Below are 17,930 nucleotides of genomic sequence, written 5' to 3' on the forward strand. Positions count from 1 at the left end.
CATTATGTTCTTTCAAAAGGTTTATTTGTTTACACTGTAGAAAAACAAATGGTCAATTTATTACTCATCGATTTATTTTACAAGGCATAATAATTAATTTAACTTAATTCTATATTGTGCTTAACCTAAGACAAATGTCTGTAGAATTTTGGCATAAAATAATAATATTTTTAAAGATTGAGAAGAAACCCGTTACGAAAGCATCTCATTTGATGAACAACTGAGCATAGTGAATGATTTCGAAGCCAACCTCGACCATGATCAACACGATGATCATCCATTCCAGTCTAATGTGATGTTTGTCGCTCAAATGGTGTGACAGGAGCTCGACGAGTTCTAGGCAATGGTTTATTTTCATGTTCATTGTCTAGAAAACATGACAAAATAAATTGTTATGCTGAGAAGGAACAACGAATATTATTGTAATCGCGGACTTACCTTGAGCCGCGTAGATATGCTGAAATAGTTACACGTTGAACGATAAAACGTTTCCAAGTGTTCTCGTTCCCAATAAAAATCTGGCAAATCAAGGAGATCAGAACTTAAATTGATCCTGTGTCTCAGTCCAAACAGTTCACCGGTTTTCTTCATGACTTCTTTTCTGGTGATCCGGATGGGCAGTCCATTTTGTAGGTCCTAAAGAAGAAAAAAAACATTATACGTTGAAAGTTAACGTAGGCACAGAGATCAAAATGTCAGCGGCAAAAACAATTTCCCTCAGCAGTGGTGTAGCCAGGTTTTTCTTTCGGGGGAGTCTAAATTTTTTCACAGCAATGGTTTACCTAGTTTCTTCCATAAGTGTAAAATAGGTACAGATGCCAAAATATTATTAATATATATATATATATAACAAATAAAAAAAGCTATGACAATTTAAAATCAGTAAATACAATTTAAGACTTTTGTAACATGTTTCATAGACCATTAAAATAAATTTTCAATTTTCTTAAAATTTCGGGGAGGGCTGCAGTCCCTCCCCTGGCTACGCCGCTGCCCCTTAGACGGCAGATCACAAGTCACTTCAACCCCATATGATGAGTAAAAACAGGGTTTATTATTTTGTACGAAAAAGATTCAATCACAAGCGGTTATTTGTGAGGATTTGGTTTTCGGCAAAAGATATAAACGAGTTAGATGTGAAAGATCATTTGTTTTTAAACCTTCACATTATGGTATAATATTACGAATATAGGGCAGATAACTTATATCTGTCCTATATTAATATGCGTTTATCTGAGATAATAACGCATATTGGCCTATAAAAATACAAAATATGCAAGCACTATTATTAAAAATATTAAAAATACCAGAGCCGTCCGTTATCTTATATTTACTTTAGGACTTTTTAAGAAACCCGATTTCTAATGACTGTACCAATATTCCACGTTTTGAAAAGCTGATACAAAAAATTGATATTTCCATAAAAACTCACTTGTGTGACGACCTCGACGGAATCTATGTACTCCTCGAGCAGCGCTTCCCATGTGCCCAGCTTCACGCTGTGCGCCATTGCGTTGGAGAACGTGTACCGGTCCAAGTCGGATGCCGTCACGTCATCGCCGATCAAATACACATTACCTTTTTGAATCGAACTTTTTCTAGAAAAATGCAAACGATAGGATATAGTTTAACATTATGTCTATACGAATAATAATTGTAATTTTATCAGTAACCCTTTTGACTTACGGCAAGAGAGAAAAATATAATGTTTTTGTATTTTTCTAGAGGATTCGAGTCCTACTCACATTATACGTTCAAATTGAATTTTCTTTTGATTTAATATACGTACATGATATACAGTATATTATATTATAATTATATAGATAAATACTAAATCTATAAAATCTATTATAGAAATACTACCTACTCGTGCGTATACTTCGACTCTGACATCCGACACCAATAGCTTCTTCTTTTAATTTTAATTTTAATATTTTTATTTCATATTCTTATTATTCTATAACTTATTTAACAATGCACATTACTTGTCGTTTGTGTATGCATAATACATGCTTTCTCTCTCATTCATGACAATGTGTTCGTCATAGGACCCGATCTCGTGTTCGGCGACGAAATTAATGAGGCTGCTGACTTCGAGATCTGACACGTTCCATCCTACAACCGAGCCTTCGCGGAAAAAATACAAATGTCTGGGCTCGTTGGTTACGTGAAATTTGGACACGGCGTGAACGACGTCGGCCGGTGTAGATTCTAAAAATTAAGTAAGAAATAGGTAGATCAATAGGTAGAGTAGGTAAATTATATACACCGTTATTGTTGGAAATTATTTAATATTTGTTTAGGTACAGGTCCAGCCTTGGCTCTGTCATGGAACAAATTCGCGGTTCTAAAGGGTTTGATCACTGAATAACTTCTCTCTCATTATGTGTTTCAGTTATGTAATTCATCAATTATAAGTGTATATAGTCACTATAGTCTTCCTAATGACTATTATTGTATATTATGTTTAAATAATATAGATTTTAAGATTTTTTTTTTTTAAAAAAAAACCTCCGATAGTTATAAATTATAATAAATACACTATTGCGAGCAAATCAATAGTATCAGTATGTGTCTATGTAGTGTATGTACATTATACATACAACTAATAACTATACAAGTCAATAATAGCTCAACCATTGACTGTAAATGTACAATAAAATTGCCTCTTACCAAAACTATACAATATTATAATAATTATTATAAATTATACTATTACGACAGTGGCTATGTAAATGTAACTATAATTTGTACTGCGATAATGTATATACTGCATGGTTCATTGTTCATTCATAATATCACTACGCTAGAATAAATAAAATAATAAATAATAATACTTAATACTATTTTGTCTGATATCGAAGATCTTAAAAAAAAATCTTCCCCACACAGAACCATATTTATAGTATTTTCAATAGCATATTAGCATATACATGATAACTGGACGGGTAAAGTTAAGAAAACTATAAGTCATATGATAAGTTATATTGTAATTATGGTATTTTTCACGTAGATACGCCAGCTACGGCAGTTAAAATTTTATCGAAAACTAATACAAATTTATTATGCTGTCAATGATTGTTTCAAAACGAGGTCTAGCTCACCTGCGCCGTCATCGGAACCACTGTACAGGCACGTGGGCTCGTACATGTTTGTCTTGGACAACGCCGCCGACAGTTGTTCTAGGCGAAACTCTTCGGCAGTCGAGAACGCCGATACGCACCAAAACTGCGGACACGTTAGGTACGTGTAAATTGTATGATATATTATTATATTGTACCTACATTAATTGTCACAAAAGCGCAACGATTTAATGAGCAACATTAACCAGAGATGAGTTAAGTCAATGATGTTTGACAAACAATAGTTATAGTAGTTATATTTAATTCTAAAAATTTAAAGTCGTGAATCGTGATGAAGAAAATTATTAATTCAACTAGGCTAAAAACAAGTTACAAGTCAGTTAATTTTTTATAACTACCAGCTAGAGGTCACAAAGTGATTATTGATGAATTTTAATTTAATTTTAACACAGAACGCCCAACCACTCTCAACTCCATTTTTACTTTAACAATGAATTTATTTATTAATGTTAATTAATACAATTTTTAAATACCCATTGCCCCACCCCTATACATCTTCCTAACATAATATCTTTAACAAGTACTTTATGTTTAATAACTTAAAAACTACTCGTTTCAATTTTGATTTTGATGTATCAAAAATTTCAGAAAACTTATCTGCTAAATAATGCAACTAGAAAAAGGAGTTCTCATTTGATTAACAGAAGTTTGTACAACTATAGGGATAGGACATTATTTACCTACTTAAAAATCGGTTTTTATAATTTATCCATAACCGTATTATCCAAGTGGAGAAGGAGGGGGGTTAAGCAACTCTGTATAATAGCTAAATGTTTTGTCAAGAGTGCATCTTAAGTAATATATATGTATTATGTATGTACTATTCTTTATACTTCATGGACACTACTTACATAAAGCAAGAATGGTTTAGCTTTCAAAAAAAAAAAAACAAAACAAAACAATCACGTATTTTCCATAAACTGCATCGATCACGCCAAAGTGAGTTCGGCGAGAAAATTACTATCTAATATACATTCTAGTTGCAGGTGTAAACCACAGCACCGAGTCGGCGAGTGTAAAGCTCGGAATCGGTTGGACTTGCTTGTTTGTCAACCTAACCCGGGGTTGCGGGACTTGGCATTAAGAGTTAAGACCGACTGCAAGTGCAGGGCATGTCAACCACTAGATACGAATAAAACGGTAAATAACTCACGCCATGTTGCTGACCCGCGTTTTCAGCGATGACCGGCAGCTTCCGGCGTTGGACGCGTTTTTTAATGCCGCTTTGGGATTGCGTCGCGGCTGTGGCGGGCGAACTTCGAGTGTTCAGGCTTTGACGTCTGATCACGGCTGGTAAAACGACTGACGGCCATAGACTACTACACGGTCTACACGCACGAACCGCCGTAAAGCAGAACATTGTTTATTTATTAATTATTTTACGACTGACGATCATGCAATGTTGTGTAACGAAAAAGAACAAGAAAAACACTTGATGAGCCGGCGCCCGGCGATGTGCGACTGTGCGAGTGTGTGTCGTGTGATAAGGTCCGTCGTCCGTGCTCGACTCGCGGGCAGCGACGCGAAGCGATTTGATAATAATGATTATTTTCAGCCGCGTTGATAACGACTACACAGAAAATCTGTTATCGGTGACATGACGATGACGATTTTAATAATATTATTATTATCGAAATCTCGTATTTTCGTCCAAGTTCGTACTTTCGGAATATCGTATTCTGTCTAGCCGTCCGGGCGGCCAAAGACTAAAAGTACAGTCGTACTACTTGTCGTGAGTTAAAGACGTAGTTTCAGACCCAAGCGACGAGTGGTACAAATAGTTCATATCGATAGTAACCCGTAAACGTCCAACTTTAAAGTTTGATATTTTACACATATTTTTAAGGTGTTATTTTTTGAAAATGAGGCGGCGAGCCGGCGTCGGTGCCATTCAAAAACAAAAATTAGAACAAGAAAAGTACAAGGACAAAGGGACTGTGATTCAAGAGAATCAGTTTGAACAGATGACCAAACAAATGGAAGTGTTCCGCGGGAATCTGGAGGAATTCGCCACCAAGTACAAAAACGAAATCAAGAAAAACTCTCAGTTCAGGAGACAGTTTCAAGAGATGTGCGCATCTATCGGTGTCGATCCGTTGGCTTCGGGCAAGGGTTTTTGGTCCGTTCTGGGCATCGGTGATTTTTATTACGAATTGGCCGTTCAAATTGTTGAAGTGTGCATGGCAACCAGTTACAAGAACGGTGGCATCATTGGGTTGGACGAACTTAGGGATCGTCTGGTGAGTATTTAGCAATTTTATGTACCTATGTTACATTTTTATTCCGTTGTCGTTCTACATAAATTCATCTATTAGTACCTACCTTTCTAAATCACATGACTTGTCCTTAACCTGTATTGTCTGTTTTCCAGATAAAAGCCAGGGGTCGCAACATACAGCACCAAGATATTACAGTCGATGATCTGCTGAGTGCCGCTAAGAAGCTAAAAATATTCGGCAATGGTTTTTGCATTATACCTGTTGGCAAAGGTCAGTACATGGTTCAATCTGTGCCTGGAGAACTAAGCATGGACCAGACGGCTGTGCTCAAACTTCTGTCATCTTCTGGCAGCCCTTGTGTCAGTCTTTCATCCCTTAAACAGCAACTCAAATGGGAAGAAACGAGGGCCGTCAACGTCATCAGTCAAATGGTGATTGAAGGTCTGTGCTGGGTAGATAGTCAAAATGATGGTGAATTCTCATACTGGTTCCCCAGCATGTTCAATGAATGCATAACGTCATGATGATATCCTATATTGAAATTGTTTGTATATACCTATTATATTTATCATATTATATTAATTATTTTAAGAATATTGTTAAAGATTACTATTTAATGTTGTAAATAAATTGAATATCACAGACTTTGATTGCGTTACTAGGTTTTAAAACAATTGACTGTTTCTTGAGCTTTTTACAACATATTTTGTAGAGTTTCTATACTTAGTAAACATTCCACACATTATCTGAATAGTAATTATTGCTATTTTAAAACACCCTTCTGAAGCCTATTATGACCCATGGCAGGTGTGCCCAACCTTTTTGAACTTGTGGGTCACATTCAAAATGTATATACTGCGGGTCATATAATATATATTCTAAAATCCAATACATTTATCTATATTTAATTTTAATAATTTAAATTATAAATTATACAATATTTTGTAATTCTTAAAACATTTTTAAATTAATTTTTTTTTTATATTTAGCTATACAAATCTTATTTTTATAAAATGGTCACGACCTGGTTGGAATACTCTGCAGGCTGCTGATTGGGCATACCTGACTTATGGTATCCAAAAAAATCCAATGTTTACAAAGTATAAACATTTCTATCTACATCACCTTTACTTTTTAGTCATTATTTAATACTCTCTCACTTCTATAATGCCCTTTAAAGTATTATATCAATATGAGCTAGATGTAATCAGGTTTATCCTAGGTTGTCGTTAATGTTAATTTCATTAATGACGGGAAAAAAATACTTGTTTTCAGTAAAACATCACGTAAGTTTTATTAATATAATATAATATAATATAATGTATCAGTGTAACAAAAAAAAAAAAAAAAAAACAATAAGATTACTATAATAACTTACAAATTCGAAGTAATTGCAGGTCACAAGAGCGTTTAGTAATCCTCATGAACGGGTAAAAAAATTATAAACTATTTCTAGAATAAAACAATATTATCACATGTATTTTTCTTATTTATCATTAATTATTTTGGCCTAAGTCTGATGAACATAATATTAATTATCAAATACAAAAACATAACACAAAATTATAACCCAGTATTAAGTTAAGTATCTTTGTTTGACGAGCAATAATATTATTAAATGTTGATTAACATTAGTAATAATATTATGTTACAATTATACTAGGAATATATTATTATAGAAAAAAAAAATAGTCAACATGTACACTACTTTTGTTTTTTTGTTTCAAAAGTGAGTTATTGTTATTATTTTAACATCACAATTCACAGTCACAAAAAAAAGGGTACATGATAAAACTGTGGCATAAGTTACTTAACGTATTCCAAGAGCCTATTATAGTGAGGTGATTAAATTTTATAAAAAGGTATTCCTCTGATATTAAAAACATCACAACTTATTAAAGCGCTATAATTTATCTTCAAAATAATTACAATACCTATTTTTTTTTAATCAAATGCTTTTGTTCAATTTTTGTTTTCATATAATAACAATAATAATATGATGAATACAATATGTTCATATTTATGAGTAATTTATGTATATTAAACTTAATACAGTAGGCCAATTAATAACATAATATAAATACTATTTAACTTAAAACCAGGTGGTCATAAAGATGAGAGATAGATTAAAATACATAATACATACAATACTTACTGTAATTACAAACAGAAGATAAATCAAATATATATATATATATGTATAATGTTTTCTGGGATGATGAGATTATAAAATTGGTAAATATTATTCTGTTAGAAACTACATATATGAATTTAACTTCTTAAAATCAAATATATTTAGTGAGACATTATACTATAAACCTTAAAACAAATATGATACAATACAATGATTAGTAGTTATAAAACACATTTCAGATAATACAAGTTGGGTATTTTGCTCAATTATAAAAAATAATAATAATACTAAAGAAAAAAGAAAATAAATCAGTCTTAGGTAAACTTCTCGTCAATCATTTAGTTTGATAACTAACACTTGTCAAAAATCGAATTCATATATAAATAAATCTCAAATCTAAAAAGATTTTCTACTTACATAGATTCCAGAAAACTCAAAATGATAATAGCTGCATATAATGTGCAAATGTAATGCTTAAATGGTTACGCAATTTAAATTTAAATTAAATATTATGATTAAAAATTCATTAAATTCAGTTTTTTTTCACAATAAAAAATAGTATACAATAAAACTAGATAAAAAAAATTATGCTTAAAAACATCTGTTAGAATTTTTAAGTATTATTCTCAATGATGAAATATAATAAATAGATCTCTGCATTAACTGTAAAATCAAAATATGTAAATTTTTATATTTTAAGTACTGAATACTTTGAATTAAAATAATAAGTGATTTATTTAAATATTTTGATACTTGGCCACCTCTATTATCAAAAAAAACTAACAAGACAAGCCCATCCTAACGAAAAGTTTATAAAGTATGAAAAAATTTAAATATACCTATAAATATTATATTATGTATATCATGTGTAATATAAATGGAAACTCATTGAAATGGAATTAAATGAACATCACAATATTTTAATTGATAAAAAGACAAATTATTGTTGGAGAAGAAATAACTTGTAAAAATATAACTTGATTTTCAGAAAACATAAGACCTATCATAGTATTTTTTTTATACATATATCCCTTTAAGTAAAAAGAGCAAACCGTATGCAGATCTATTACACAAAATAATTAAAAGAGAAAATTGTACAAAAATGGTTCTAAAAATAAACATACATTATAATAGTAAATGCTACCGCAGACTATACGTCCATATGTTTGGAAGGCTGTTGTATTATAAATGGTTCACTCCACATTCTTCTTAAATCACCCTAAAGATCATTAAAACAATTTTAATTAATTTATTGTTATTAGTCAAAAACAGTTTACTCTTAATGGAATATAAATATTACCTTTAAATAGGCCATGGTCAAAAGAGGTAAAAGTGTAAATGGAACTAGATAGAGTAGAGCTGGCTGGGCTGCTTTAAAAATCTCTGAAGACACAGTAGCAGTAACTAGGCCCAGAAAGTATCCAATTAGCGAACAGTGGAAATAACTATGGAGAATAAAAAGAATTATTAATGTTATCCTATTGTTTTTCACAAACATTAGGATTTAATAGTAAAATAATTTCTTGCCTTATTCTGCCTAGATGCCTTGGAGGTGGAACACCAGTTTCTCCAAAATGTAGAAGCTGAGATTTCTTATACGCATCATACCGCATCACGAAACACAGTAATAGGCCAGGCATAACCTGAAATAGTAAACAATATTGAAAAATTATTTACCAGAATACTTAACAACAAATAAAATATTAAAAAATAACTCACTATATCTCCAAGCCCAAGCATTGAAAACCGACCGTTATGAATACTGGGAAATACTAATTTTCCAGGAAGAGATAACCTTGGTGCTTCTTTGGCAACTCCGCCAATATGTAACTTTCGGGCCACTACTCCGACAGGATTTTCTGCTGACCGTGTTGCCACCTATTTTAATATAACATAATGAACACAATAAGTATTTTAACAACTTTTAACAACTGCATAAGTGATGCTCACTTTGACCATAACGTTGGTGTTAAATATGTATGACGAGAAAAACACCCAGAAAACATCATAGATCAAAAGACCAGTCAACAGAAGAGTGGACACTTTAAGACTAGGAAGTCGGACAAAAGCAATAAATGCTACACAAAGTCCCATTCCCATTGCTACAAAAATTTAAAAATAATTTATTTAGTACTTACTATATCGAATTAACATTTGGAAATGATTTTACAAGTACATTAATAAAAAAATAAGAATTTTAAAAAAGAAAAAGTGTCATTTAACATTATTAAAGCAAATTTATGCTCTTGATTTTTATTTCAAATAATTATCATTAAAGTTAGAAGAAATTAAAATCTAAAAAAAAATTGTTTTAAATTAATTATTGTATATTATTCAGCACTTACCATCCATTAACAGCCAATGTCCAGTCAATACCCAGATACACACTATAAACAATGCCATTGAAAAAGACAGCAGCTCAGCAGTTGTAAAACGACCACATATACCAAAAGAGATCCTAAAAATAATGTTAGTTACAATGAAATAAAATAAGAGTGTGTTTTGAAATGTAAATTTACTTATTTCCATCTGAGCAAGGATTAATAATGTACTGACACATAGGCAGCAGGAGAAATGCCAATGCAACGGTAGCAATAACTGGAACAAAAATAAAATAATAATTATGTGTTTAAAATATGCTTTTTTACAACAACATAAAATAAGAGATAATAAGACATTTTTTAAGAGTGTTTAGTTATATACTAATTTGATTTTTTTTTGTTGTAGTTCAAATATAATTTGTTTTATTGTCCAAGGACAAATAAATATGTTGTGAGGATTGGGAGCGATGATTTGTTGTATTTTTGTAACATCAGCATAATAAGAATATAAATTAAAATTTTTATGATTTATTTTCTCCTAAGGTAAAATTTAATCATATGATGTGATCAATTTTATAGATACAAAATTTAAATTTCTTTAAGTTACACTAAACTAAATTAGAATAATTGGAACATAAAAAACAGCCATCATATACCAAACTATGAAGATAAACTTAAAAGTAAAGAATAGAAAAATCATTGTCAAAATGCAATCATCTATCAACTTCACAGCAAATTCAAATAGGTTTTTAGAATTCTAATCATAATATCATTTTTCAAATTAGAACATTGGAAATAAATATTTTTTTGTTTTCTATATTATATGGTATACTATGTGTAAGTGTATATCAGATAAAACAATACAGCAAATTAATGCTTAATAAATAGGTAGATAAAATAAAAATACTAAGAAAACCTGATATGTACCAGTTGCAATTGAGTATGTATGACATAACATTAAATAACACATGATTTCTATACTTTCTATTTTTTTATTTTTAATATATTATTATGATTAAAAATAAGTTAAACAATAAATTAATAATTAAAATTTAGAAAATATAGAAAAATCGAGTTATTACATAAGGGATATAATATAACATAATGCACTAAAAAAGTGAAATTGAACATAATATGCAAAAAAATATCAGCTTACTTGCAGTGCATATTGCAAATAACATTTGCATAGAATCAAAGAAGAAAAACATGACTAACAATGATATTGAAGCTCCCAGAGGCAAACACAAAGCTTGCATAGTATCCAATGTTTGAACATCTAAGAAATAAAAAATATATTTATTAATCATCAGTATATTTCAGTATTTTACAATGATGTAATAATCAATTTACAAAACAATACCATCAGTTTCTTTGCATAGAGTCCAGAAAATTATTCATAAGACATTAAAATTATTTTATTCAAACGATAAAATAAGAAATAAAAAAATATAACCTAATTCTTATTTTAACAGATACAATAGTATATGAAATATTTGTGTATATTTTATGGACACTTAATGTTGTAAAATACTGAAATGAAATTATTTTAAAGCATGTTAACCTTGTTTTCGCTTACTAATATCTGTTAAGCACACAGAGCTTCCATTAGAGCTCTTAGATTTTTCTTTTTCTCTTTCTCTAGCTTCCTGTTCCATATTTAAAGATCTAAAATGTATAAAATTCAATGATGATAATAATAATAATATACTGTAAAAAAAAATTGGGATGAAAATGTAGGTGTATTAACCTGAAACTGCCATAAACAATTAACAGAATAGATATCAAAAATGTGGAGACCCGAGATGAATCCATTATTGTATATGCCCTGAAAAAAATTGTTTAATTTGATTTTATTAAATAGGTATTTATTTATTTATGACAAAATGATAAATAATAATATATCCTACCATTGGTAATCTACTTGGGAAGACATTTTGGAATAAGCAGTGAAATCTTCTTCTGTAAACACAAACACAAATTTTAAAATATAAACTCATAACTTTTATAATTATAAATTAAATATGAATAATAAAAAAAAAACAAATAAGCCATTTCCAAATTGTGGTCTGTGACACACAAATAAGTCCTGATTCAATAACATTAAATTATTTACATTATCATGTTTAAAATGTATATAATTTGTTCAGTAGATAAAATAAGAATTTTTTTGTTTTGACCAGCCTAATTAAGATATTGGTATTAAAAGAGGAGTGGGTAATGTTTTTACATCTAAGAATTAAAATTTGGGAACAAATATAGGTTATGTATTTTAAATAAATTTCCCTTTTATAATTTTTGTTAAAAAATATATACCTACTATACTACATAACCTTAATTTTGATTAAATTAATAATTTTAGTTTTTATAAAATGTATAACTTATGAGTAATTAATTACAAATCTAACAAATAGAATAAATTTAAATAAAATAAAAAAAAAGTAATTTTTTATTCTATAGAAACAAGACAGTTAATATAATATTTAAGTCATGCCTAATAATAAAAATCTAAGCCATATAGTTAGTTTCTTGATAGTTAACGTAATACATTATTAAACGGGTAGGTATAAATTTATTTATTATTTTTCTTTTTTGTATATTATGTTAATAAGATAATAGAAAATGGAAAGAGGAAAGCTTAATGAGCTACATTTTAAGATTTTTAAAATTTACATTTTTTTAAGTGAGTAGGTAGTAGGTACTTTCAAATTTGTTTATAGAAAAAAAAATTATTATAGAAGTAATACTTCATTGTTATTAATTTATTAAAAATGAACAAGTATTCAAAATATAAATAACTCACTTAAAATTAGAATACATAAATATAATAATTTTGTGCAACTCCATATAATAATCAAGATTAACAATCATAATTAAGGATTTAATTAATAGTTATAGTTTACTACAGGTAGGCACTTACTTTAAAATTAAAACCATGTTAAATAGATTAATGTTTATTTGTAATAAAATTTCTAAATCCCACGCGTTTATAATTTATAAACACAAACTGAATAGTGAATACATAGTGAAAATTAACACAGAAGATTCAATTATTATAAAACAAATTTTATTTAATTTTTATGAATTTAATACTTATCAACAACTAAGAAATATAAACCATATGTACCATGTACCAACTGCAATATAATATGTATACTGTATACTGTATAGTATCTATCTCTAAAATAATAGTTAAAAATATACATACACCATAGACTTACAACTAAAATAAGAATTATCTAATAAATTGTACTTTATTAGGTAGGACAGGTAGGTGTGTCAGTTTTACACTAGTTCTAAACCTATTTAATCAATTTTAATAGAGTTTATTTCTTATTTGGTGTTATAATATCGTTATATAACAAGTCTTCAACCGATATCAAGAAATATGATAAATGTTCACATAACAACAGTTGAATAGAAATTGTTTCAATACAAATAAAAATAGATAACATGTATTATCTAGGAAAAATTTATTAAACAACTAACGTATACCAAGGGGCATGCAAAGTAGATATATTTTTAAATGTTTTTTATTTTTTTTAAGTTATCTCGTTTTTATAATTGGTATTAATAAATATAACTATTATTCAAATATATAAGATTCTTTTAAATTTAAATTTTAATAATTATTTACCTTATATTATAAAATAATGAATAAAATTAATATATAAGTAGCCTATACCTAAATTAGTTATAAATAATTTAACTCATGAAAATGGATCGCAAGATAGGTTGTTTATCGCAATAAAAATTTACTACAAAAATATTTATTTATTCTAACTAAAAGATTCCAATATTATTATTTGTGTGTACTTTATGGGTTGAAAAAAAAACAAATTTTAAACCTATAAAACCTGTTAGAACTTATAGCTGAAACTTGCAATTTACAATTTTATGCAGTAAATATCTTACTTATTTGAACCATTAATAAACTTAGTACCTTTGATGAACTTAAGAACCATACTAAATGCACACAAGTGGTGTGTATATGGTTGACGGTCAACCAGACCGTGGTGACAACCAGATATTGACTGCCACTAAAAAAAACCTGGTTGTTGTCATAAGTCATTTTTGTTTACTGTTGCACACTTTGATTGAAAATTATAATGATTTTTATTATTTCCCTTTTTATTTAATTAATTAATAGGTACTGTTCAAATTAATATTATTAACATTATAAAAAATTTATCAAGAGCATAACAATATAATCTACAAAGTGATTTGTACACTAAAGCAAATATATAAAAACATTTTAAATTTTTACAATATTACTAACACTAAACAATAAATATACCAATAGCAGTATTAGGTACTAGATAAATAAATACATACTAAAAATAAATTTGTAAACCATATAATCAATACAGATAATTGTGTAGGTTATAGATAAACAATTACAAAAGTACATTTTGATAAAAGTTGAAAAGAATGCATTTAAAAAAAAAATTGATTGGTTAAATAATAGTTTGAGGCTTGACAATAATAGATAGCAACTACCTAATTCAGATTTTATAGGCTGTTGTAGATATAGTAAAATGAGAGCGGTAAGTTATTTAAGATAAACTATCTCAAAATATTTAAAAGTATATATAAATAGAGCTTATTAGAAAATAAATAGATACAAAAACTTATTAACTTGGTAAGGGCAAACTAATCAATTATTATTTTTATTTTGCATACCTAAAAAGTAAAATGTTTAAATGATTGGATGTATTGTTCTTAATAATATTATGTTTTAACATTAGTTTTCAGAGTAATTAATGTATACCTATTAAGATGACATTGTATCCACATAAGGGGGGTTATGTTATTTTTTATCATATGAATATAAAACATAGCAAATTTGCTCTAATATTAATATTGATTTTGAAAATTTGGTATTTTTTACATTCTTAAGACAAAGATGTGATGCAAGTATACCGTCTTCTTTAAAATAAAAAAAATAAAACTAAATAAATGTAGGTAAATTTTAAAAATAAAGGTATCTAAATGGTTAGGTATAATATATCTGAAATTAATTAGATAGGTAAATAATTTATAGAAATATTACCTAACGACTAACAGATATTATGTATGAATTGTATTTCTTAGGTAATTAAGTTTTACTTATTTATCATATTTTTTCTATTTAACTGATAGTTGAAGAGACGCCGTGGGAACAATAATTTCTAAAAAATAAACAAATTACTTAAAGAAACCAATGGGTTAGGAAATTAAATAGGTAAGTAATTAATGTTTTTTCTGGGGGTTTTCAGATAGATTTTCAGTAATATGAATCTTTAAATTCAATAATTTTAAATTCACTTTATAACCGAAAGAGAAAACACGATAAAAGCTTTTAAAATTAAATATTACCAATAAGTAAGTAGCTATTACAATTTTTATCCTAAGAAGTAGACTACAAATAATTGAGAGAATAATTATCTCACCACGGGTATGATTGTTATTATTTTTTTTTAATGGTATAACCGTGAATGAATAACCATAATTGGTAAGTAAAAAAATATAATAGAAAGAGACCAATTTGTTTATCAATCATGCAGAAAACAATAATTGGGTAGGTAGGTAGTTCAGTATTATATTTCGTAATTACATCACAATTTAAGATATCTTAAATCGTAATCTACATTTATAAACATGCTTAAGGGAGACAACATAAACATATAATCAGTGATTATTTCATTAGTTACCTATATTGAGCCTTTGGATTCAAAAACAAAATGAACCTATACAATATGTACCAAAGCGGTTGATGACCATTTCCTGTAAAAATCTAGTGGACTACTTTCAAAAACTATGGATAGAAGAGTCACCGACTACTGGTAGACTGTCAAGACTTAAAGGACGGAAGATTGTAATTTATTGTGAACAGTGAAAAAAAAAATTTTTTTTAAACTGGAACTTCTGCTATCCCCAGAAAATGTATAGCCATTAGTTAAATCTCGTCACTATTGCATCACCTACAATCGTTATTACCTATTTATAATTGATTATTTATCAAACGCGAAACACTTACGTGCGAAGGGTTTTAGGGTCGGGCTAAATTATGATCGCGGAATAGTCGATGTGATTTGCGGAAGCTAAGACGTCGTCGGTCGGCGTCAGCTGCTCATCGATTTCCATCCCGTCACGAGTCTTCGGCGTCGGTGAACGAACCCGGACTTTGAAAAAACTACACGCAAGACAAATGCGAACCGTCACAATCTCTCGTCGCTCCGTGTCACTCTGAACAATCCGACCGATGACACTCGGCACTCGGTATTCGCGTCCACCTGTCGTCACGACGAAGACTCGACGACGGAGAAGTCGTCCGAATACCGAATAACCGTTGTCGTACCGGTCATCGAGCGAGCGGGCCGTTTATTTGTTATTTCGTTTATATTTTTTGAGGAAACCGAACAAATCGTAATGCGAAAACCACAGGCGGGTCGGCGAAAAATATTTGCGTCACGAACCACCGACTACACCGGACATCGTAATTTATTATATTATATTATACACTCAATGAGGGCTCCGCGGCATGTTATTAAAATTAAAATATGTAATTAGCGATTAGCGAATAAATGGTCGGTCGGTCTTTTGTTGTTATTGTTCTAGCGCAAGATGCCGAGCGGCGTGCGTGCGTGCGTGCGTACGGAGATAAATTTGGAACGCGGCCGCGGACACCACGACTACCACTGCAGCTGGAACAATGTAAAAAAATGTAAAACGATATATAAGTATAGTACCGTACGAAGTCGGACGTACGCAACTAGAGCGAACAGCGGTAGTGGTGACTGTCGAGTGGTGGAGGTGTTGGTAGTCGGCGAGTGGGAACGGGCAGGGGGATGTCGATGAATGGTAAGCGGTGGTGGTAGTCGGTACTGCGGCGGAATGGTTGAAGACCGCGGTAATAGTCCTAGCCGGGAGGTGTGGAGCGGTCGACGGTACTCGGTACTCGGTAGACTCGCCATCGGCACCGTCCGTGGTCCGTGTCGGCCTCTTCGCCGCCCGCGACGGTGGTGCGGGGGAGTCGCAGGAATGCGCATGCGTTTTGATGACGATGTTATCATAATATTATTATTATGCATCGGGCTTCGTTCGAAAACCCAATCGTCGGCAGATGGCGCGTCCTACGCCGGCCGCGAAAACTGAATCCTCGAGCCCACCTACCTACTTACGGATAAGGCTCGAAAGTTGACGAAAGAAGTTTTTTTTTTTAAAAAACAATGTGCCAAGTGCCTTCGTTTGAACGTCTCTTTATTCAAGAATGTACTAAAGCCATTAAATATCTACAACATTTACACTTATTGTAAAAATATTTTATGCATAATGTGTAATCAAATAATGAATGTCAAAAAAAAAAAAATATATTAAAAATATAAAAATAAATAAGTATAAATTTATAATATAAATAATTTATATAATTTTTATTTTTTACATAAATATATGTAAAAATACTTTTTAATCAATTGTAAAACATTTAACTTTATAAATCAAACATTTACATTAAATAATAAAATTTAACAAAACTAATGGTATAAAAAATGATAATATTATTAAACGATTTATGTAGGTAGGTATATACTTTTTCATCAAAACAATGTAGATAATATTAAAATCTGTGTAATGTACTCGTAATAAGCAAAAATGAAAAAGTTATAAGTAGTTTCAAATACATGTTGTCTTGAACGAAGAAAGTGTCCAGTGACACCATTTTATTAATTATATTTTTATGAAAAAGTAGGTAGTATTCATTTTATTTGTTATTAAAAATACAACTGTTTTATTAAATGAATCATTTTAAAACTGAGTTTAATCATAATACATTTTAAATAATTCATAATTCATATATAAAAGGTGGTAATTTATTTTTCTTTAAATGTGAGAAAATACTTCGAAAAAAATTCATCTTTAAATGTGAAAAAGTGAAAATGAATTTTATAGGTTCGTATGTTTTTTGAAACAAATATTTAGATAAGAAAGCATTGTCTAAGTCTTAGACTCTAAGACGTTCAAAAAAAAAAACCAACTCATAAATAATAATACGTACTGTTAAGTAACAATATTTGATATGCAATTATGTACCTAGTTATTTTATTTTCTATAAAATTAATTGATAATATTATATTAA

General features: G+C 29.5%; 3 protein-coding genes across 6 annotated transcripts; 1 reads left to right on the plus strand and 2 right to left on the minus strand.

Annotated features, from left to right (window-relative positions):
- Nucleotides 1–39: 39 nt before the first annotated feature.
- On the minus strand, nucleotides 40–4,631 carry LOC114128962 (required for meiotic nuclear division protein 1 homolog). Its single transcript, XM_027993578.2, has 6 exons — nucleotides 4,297–4,631; nucleotides 3,105–3,228; nucleotides 1,986–2,211; nucleotides 1,433–1,598; nucleotides 439–636; nucleotides 40–367 (listed from the first exon to the last, which is right to left on the minus strand). The coding sequence occupies exons 1-6, from the start codon at nucleotides 4,501–4,503 to the stop codon at nucleotides 206–208; spliced, it is 1,083 nt and encodes a 360-aa protein (XP_027849379.1). The 5' UTR covers nucleotides 4,504–4,631; the 3' UTR covers nucleotides 40–205.
- Nucleotides 4,632–4,742: 111 nt separating this feature from the next.
- Nucleotides 4,743–6,006, plus strand: LOC114128963 (vacuolar-sorting protein SNF8). 2 transcript variants are annotated; one of them, XM_050197266.1, is made up of 3 exons: nucleotides 4,768–4,914; nucleotides 4,990–5,383; nucleotides 5,515–6,006. In XM_050197266.1, the coding sequence occupies exons 2-3, from the start codon at nucleotides 5,006–5,008 to the stop codon at nucleotides 5,884–5,886; spliced, it is 750 nt and encodes a 249-aa protein (XP_050053223.1). In that variant the 5' UTR covers nucleotides 4,768–4,914; nucleotides 4,990–5,005; the 3' UTR covers nucleotides 5,887–6,006. The 2 variants fall into 2 exon arrangements, with proteins under 2 accessions (XP_027849380.2, XP_050053223.1); XM_027993579.2 differs by having other exon boundaries at nucleotides 4,743–5,383.
- A 658-nt stretch (nucleotides 6,007–6,664) lies between these two features.
- LOC114128967 (signal peptide peptidase-like 3) lies at nucleotides 6,665–16,680 on the minus strand. 3 transcript variants are annotated; one of them, XM_027993582.2, is made up of 12 exons: nucleotides 15,834–16,680; nucleotides 11,725–11,776; nucleotides 11,565–11,642; nucleotides 11,379–11,482; nucleotides 10,974–11,093; nucleotides 10,016–10,094; nucleotides 9,842–9,954; nucleotides 9,447–9,598; nucleotides 9,216–9,374; nucleotides 9,024–9,139; nucleotides 8,797–8,941; nucleotides 6,665–8,715 (listed from the first exon to the last, which is right to left on the minus strand). In XM_027993582.2, the coding sequence occupies exons 2-12, from the start codon at nucleotides 11,748–11,750 to the stop codon at nucleotides 8,647–8,649; spliced, it is 1,161 nt and encodes a 386-aa protein (XP_027849383.1). In that variant the 5' UTR covers nucleotides 11,751–11,776; nucleotides 15,834–16,680; the 3' UTR covers nucleotides 6,665–8,646. The 3 variants fall into 3 exon arrangements, with proteins under 3 accessions (XP_027849383.1, XP_050053207.1, XP_050053204.1); XM_050197250.1 differs by lacking the exon at nucleotides 15,834–16,680 and adding an exon at nucleotides 13,758–13,794 and having other exon boundaries at nucleotides 11,394–11,482; XM_050197247.1 differs by lacking the exon at nucleotides 15,834–16,680 and adding an exon at nucleotides 13,758–13,794.
- Between the last annotated feature and the right edge of the window lie 1,250 nt (nucleotides 16,681–17,930).

The sequence above is a fragment of the Aphis gossypii genome, chromosome 1 (assembly GCF_020184175.1).
Source record: "Aphis gossypii isolate Hap1 chromosome 1, ASM2018417v2, whole genome shotgun sequence".
NCBI classification, from domain to species: domain Eukaryota; kingdom Metazoa; phylum Arthropoda; class Insecta; order Hemiptera; family Aphididae; genus Aphis; species Aphis gossypii.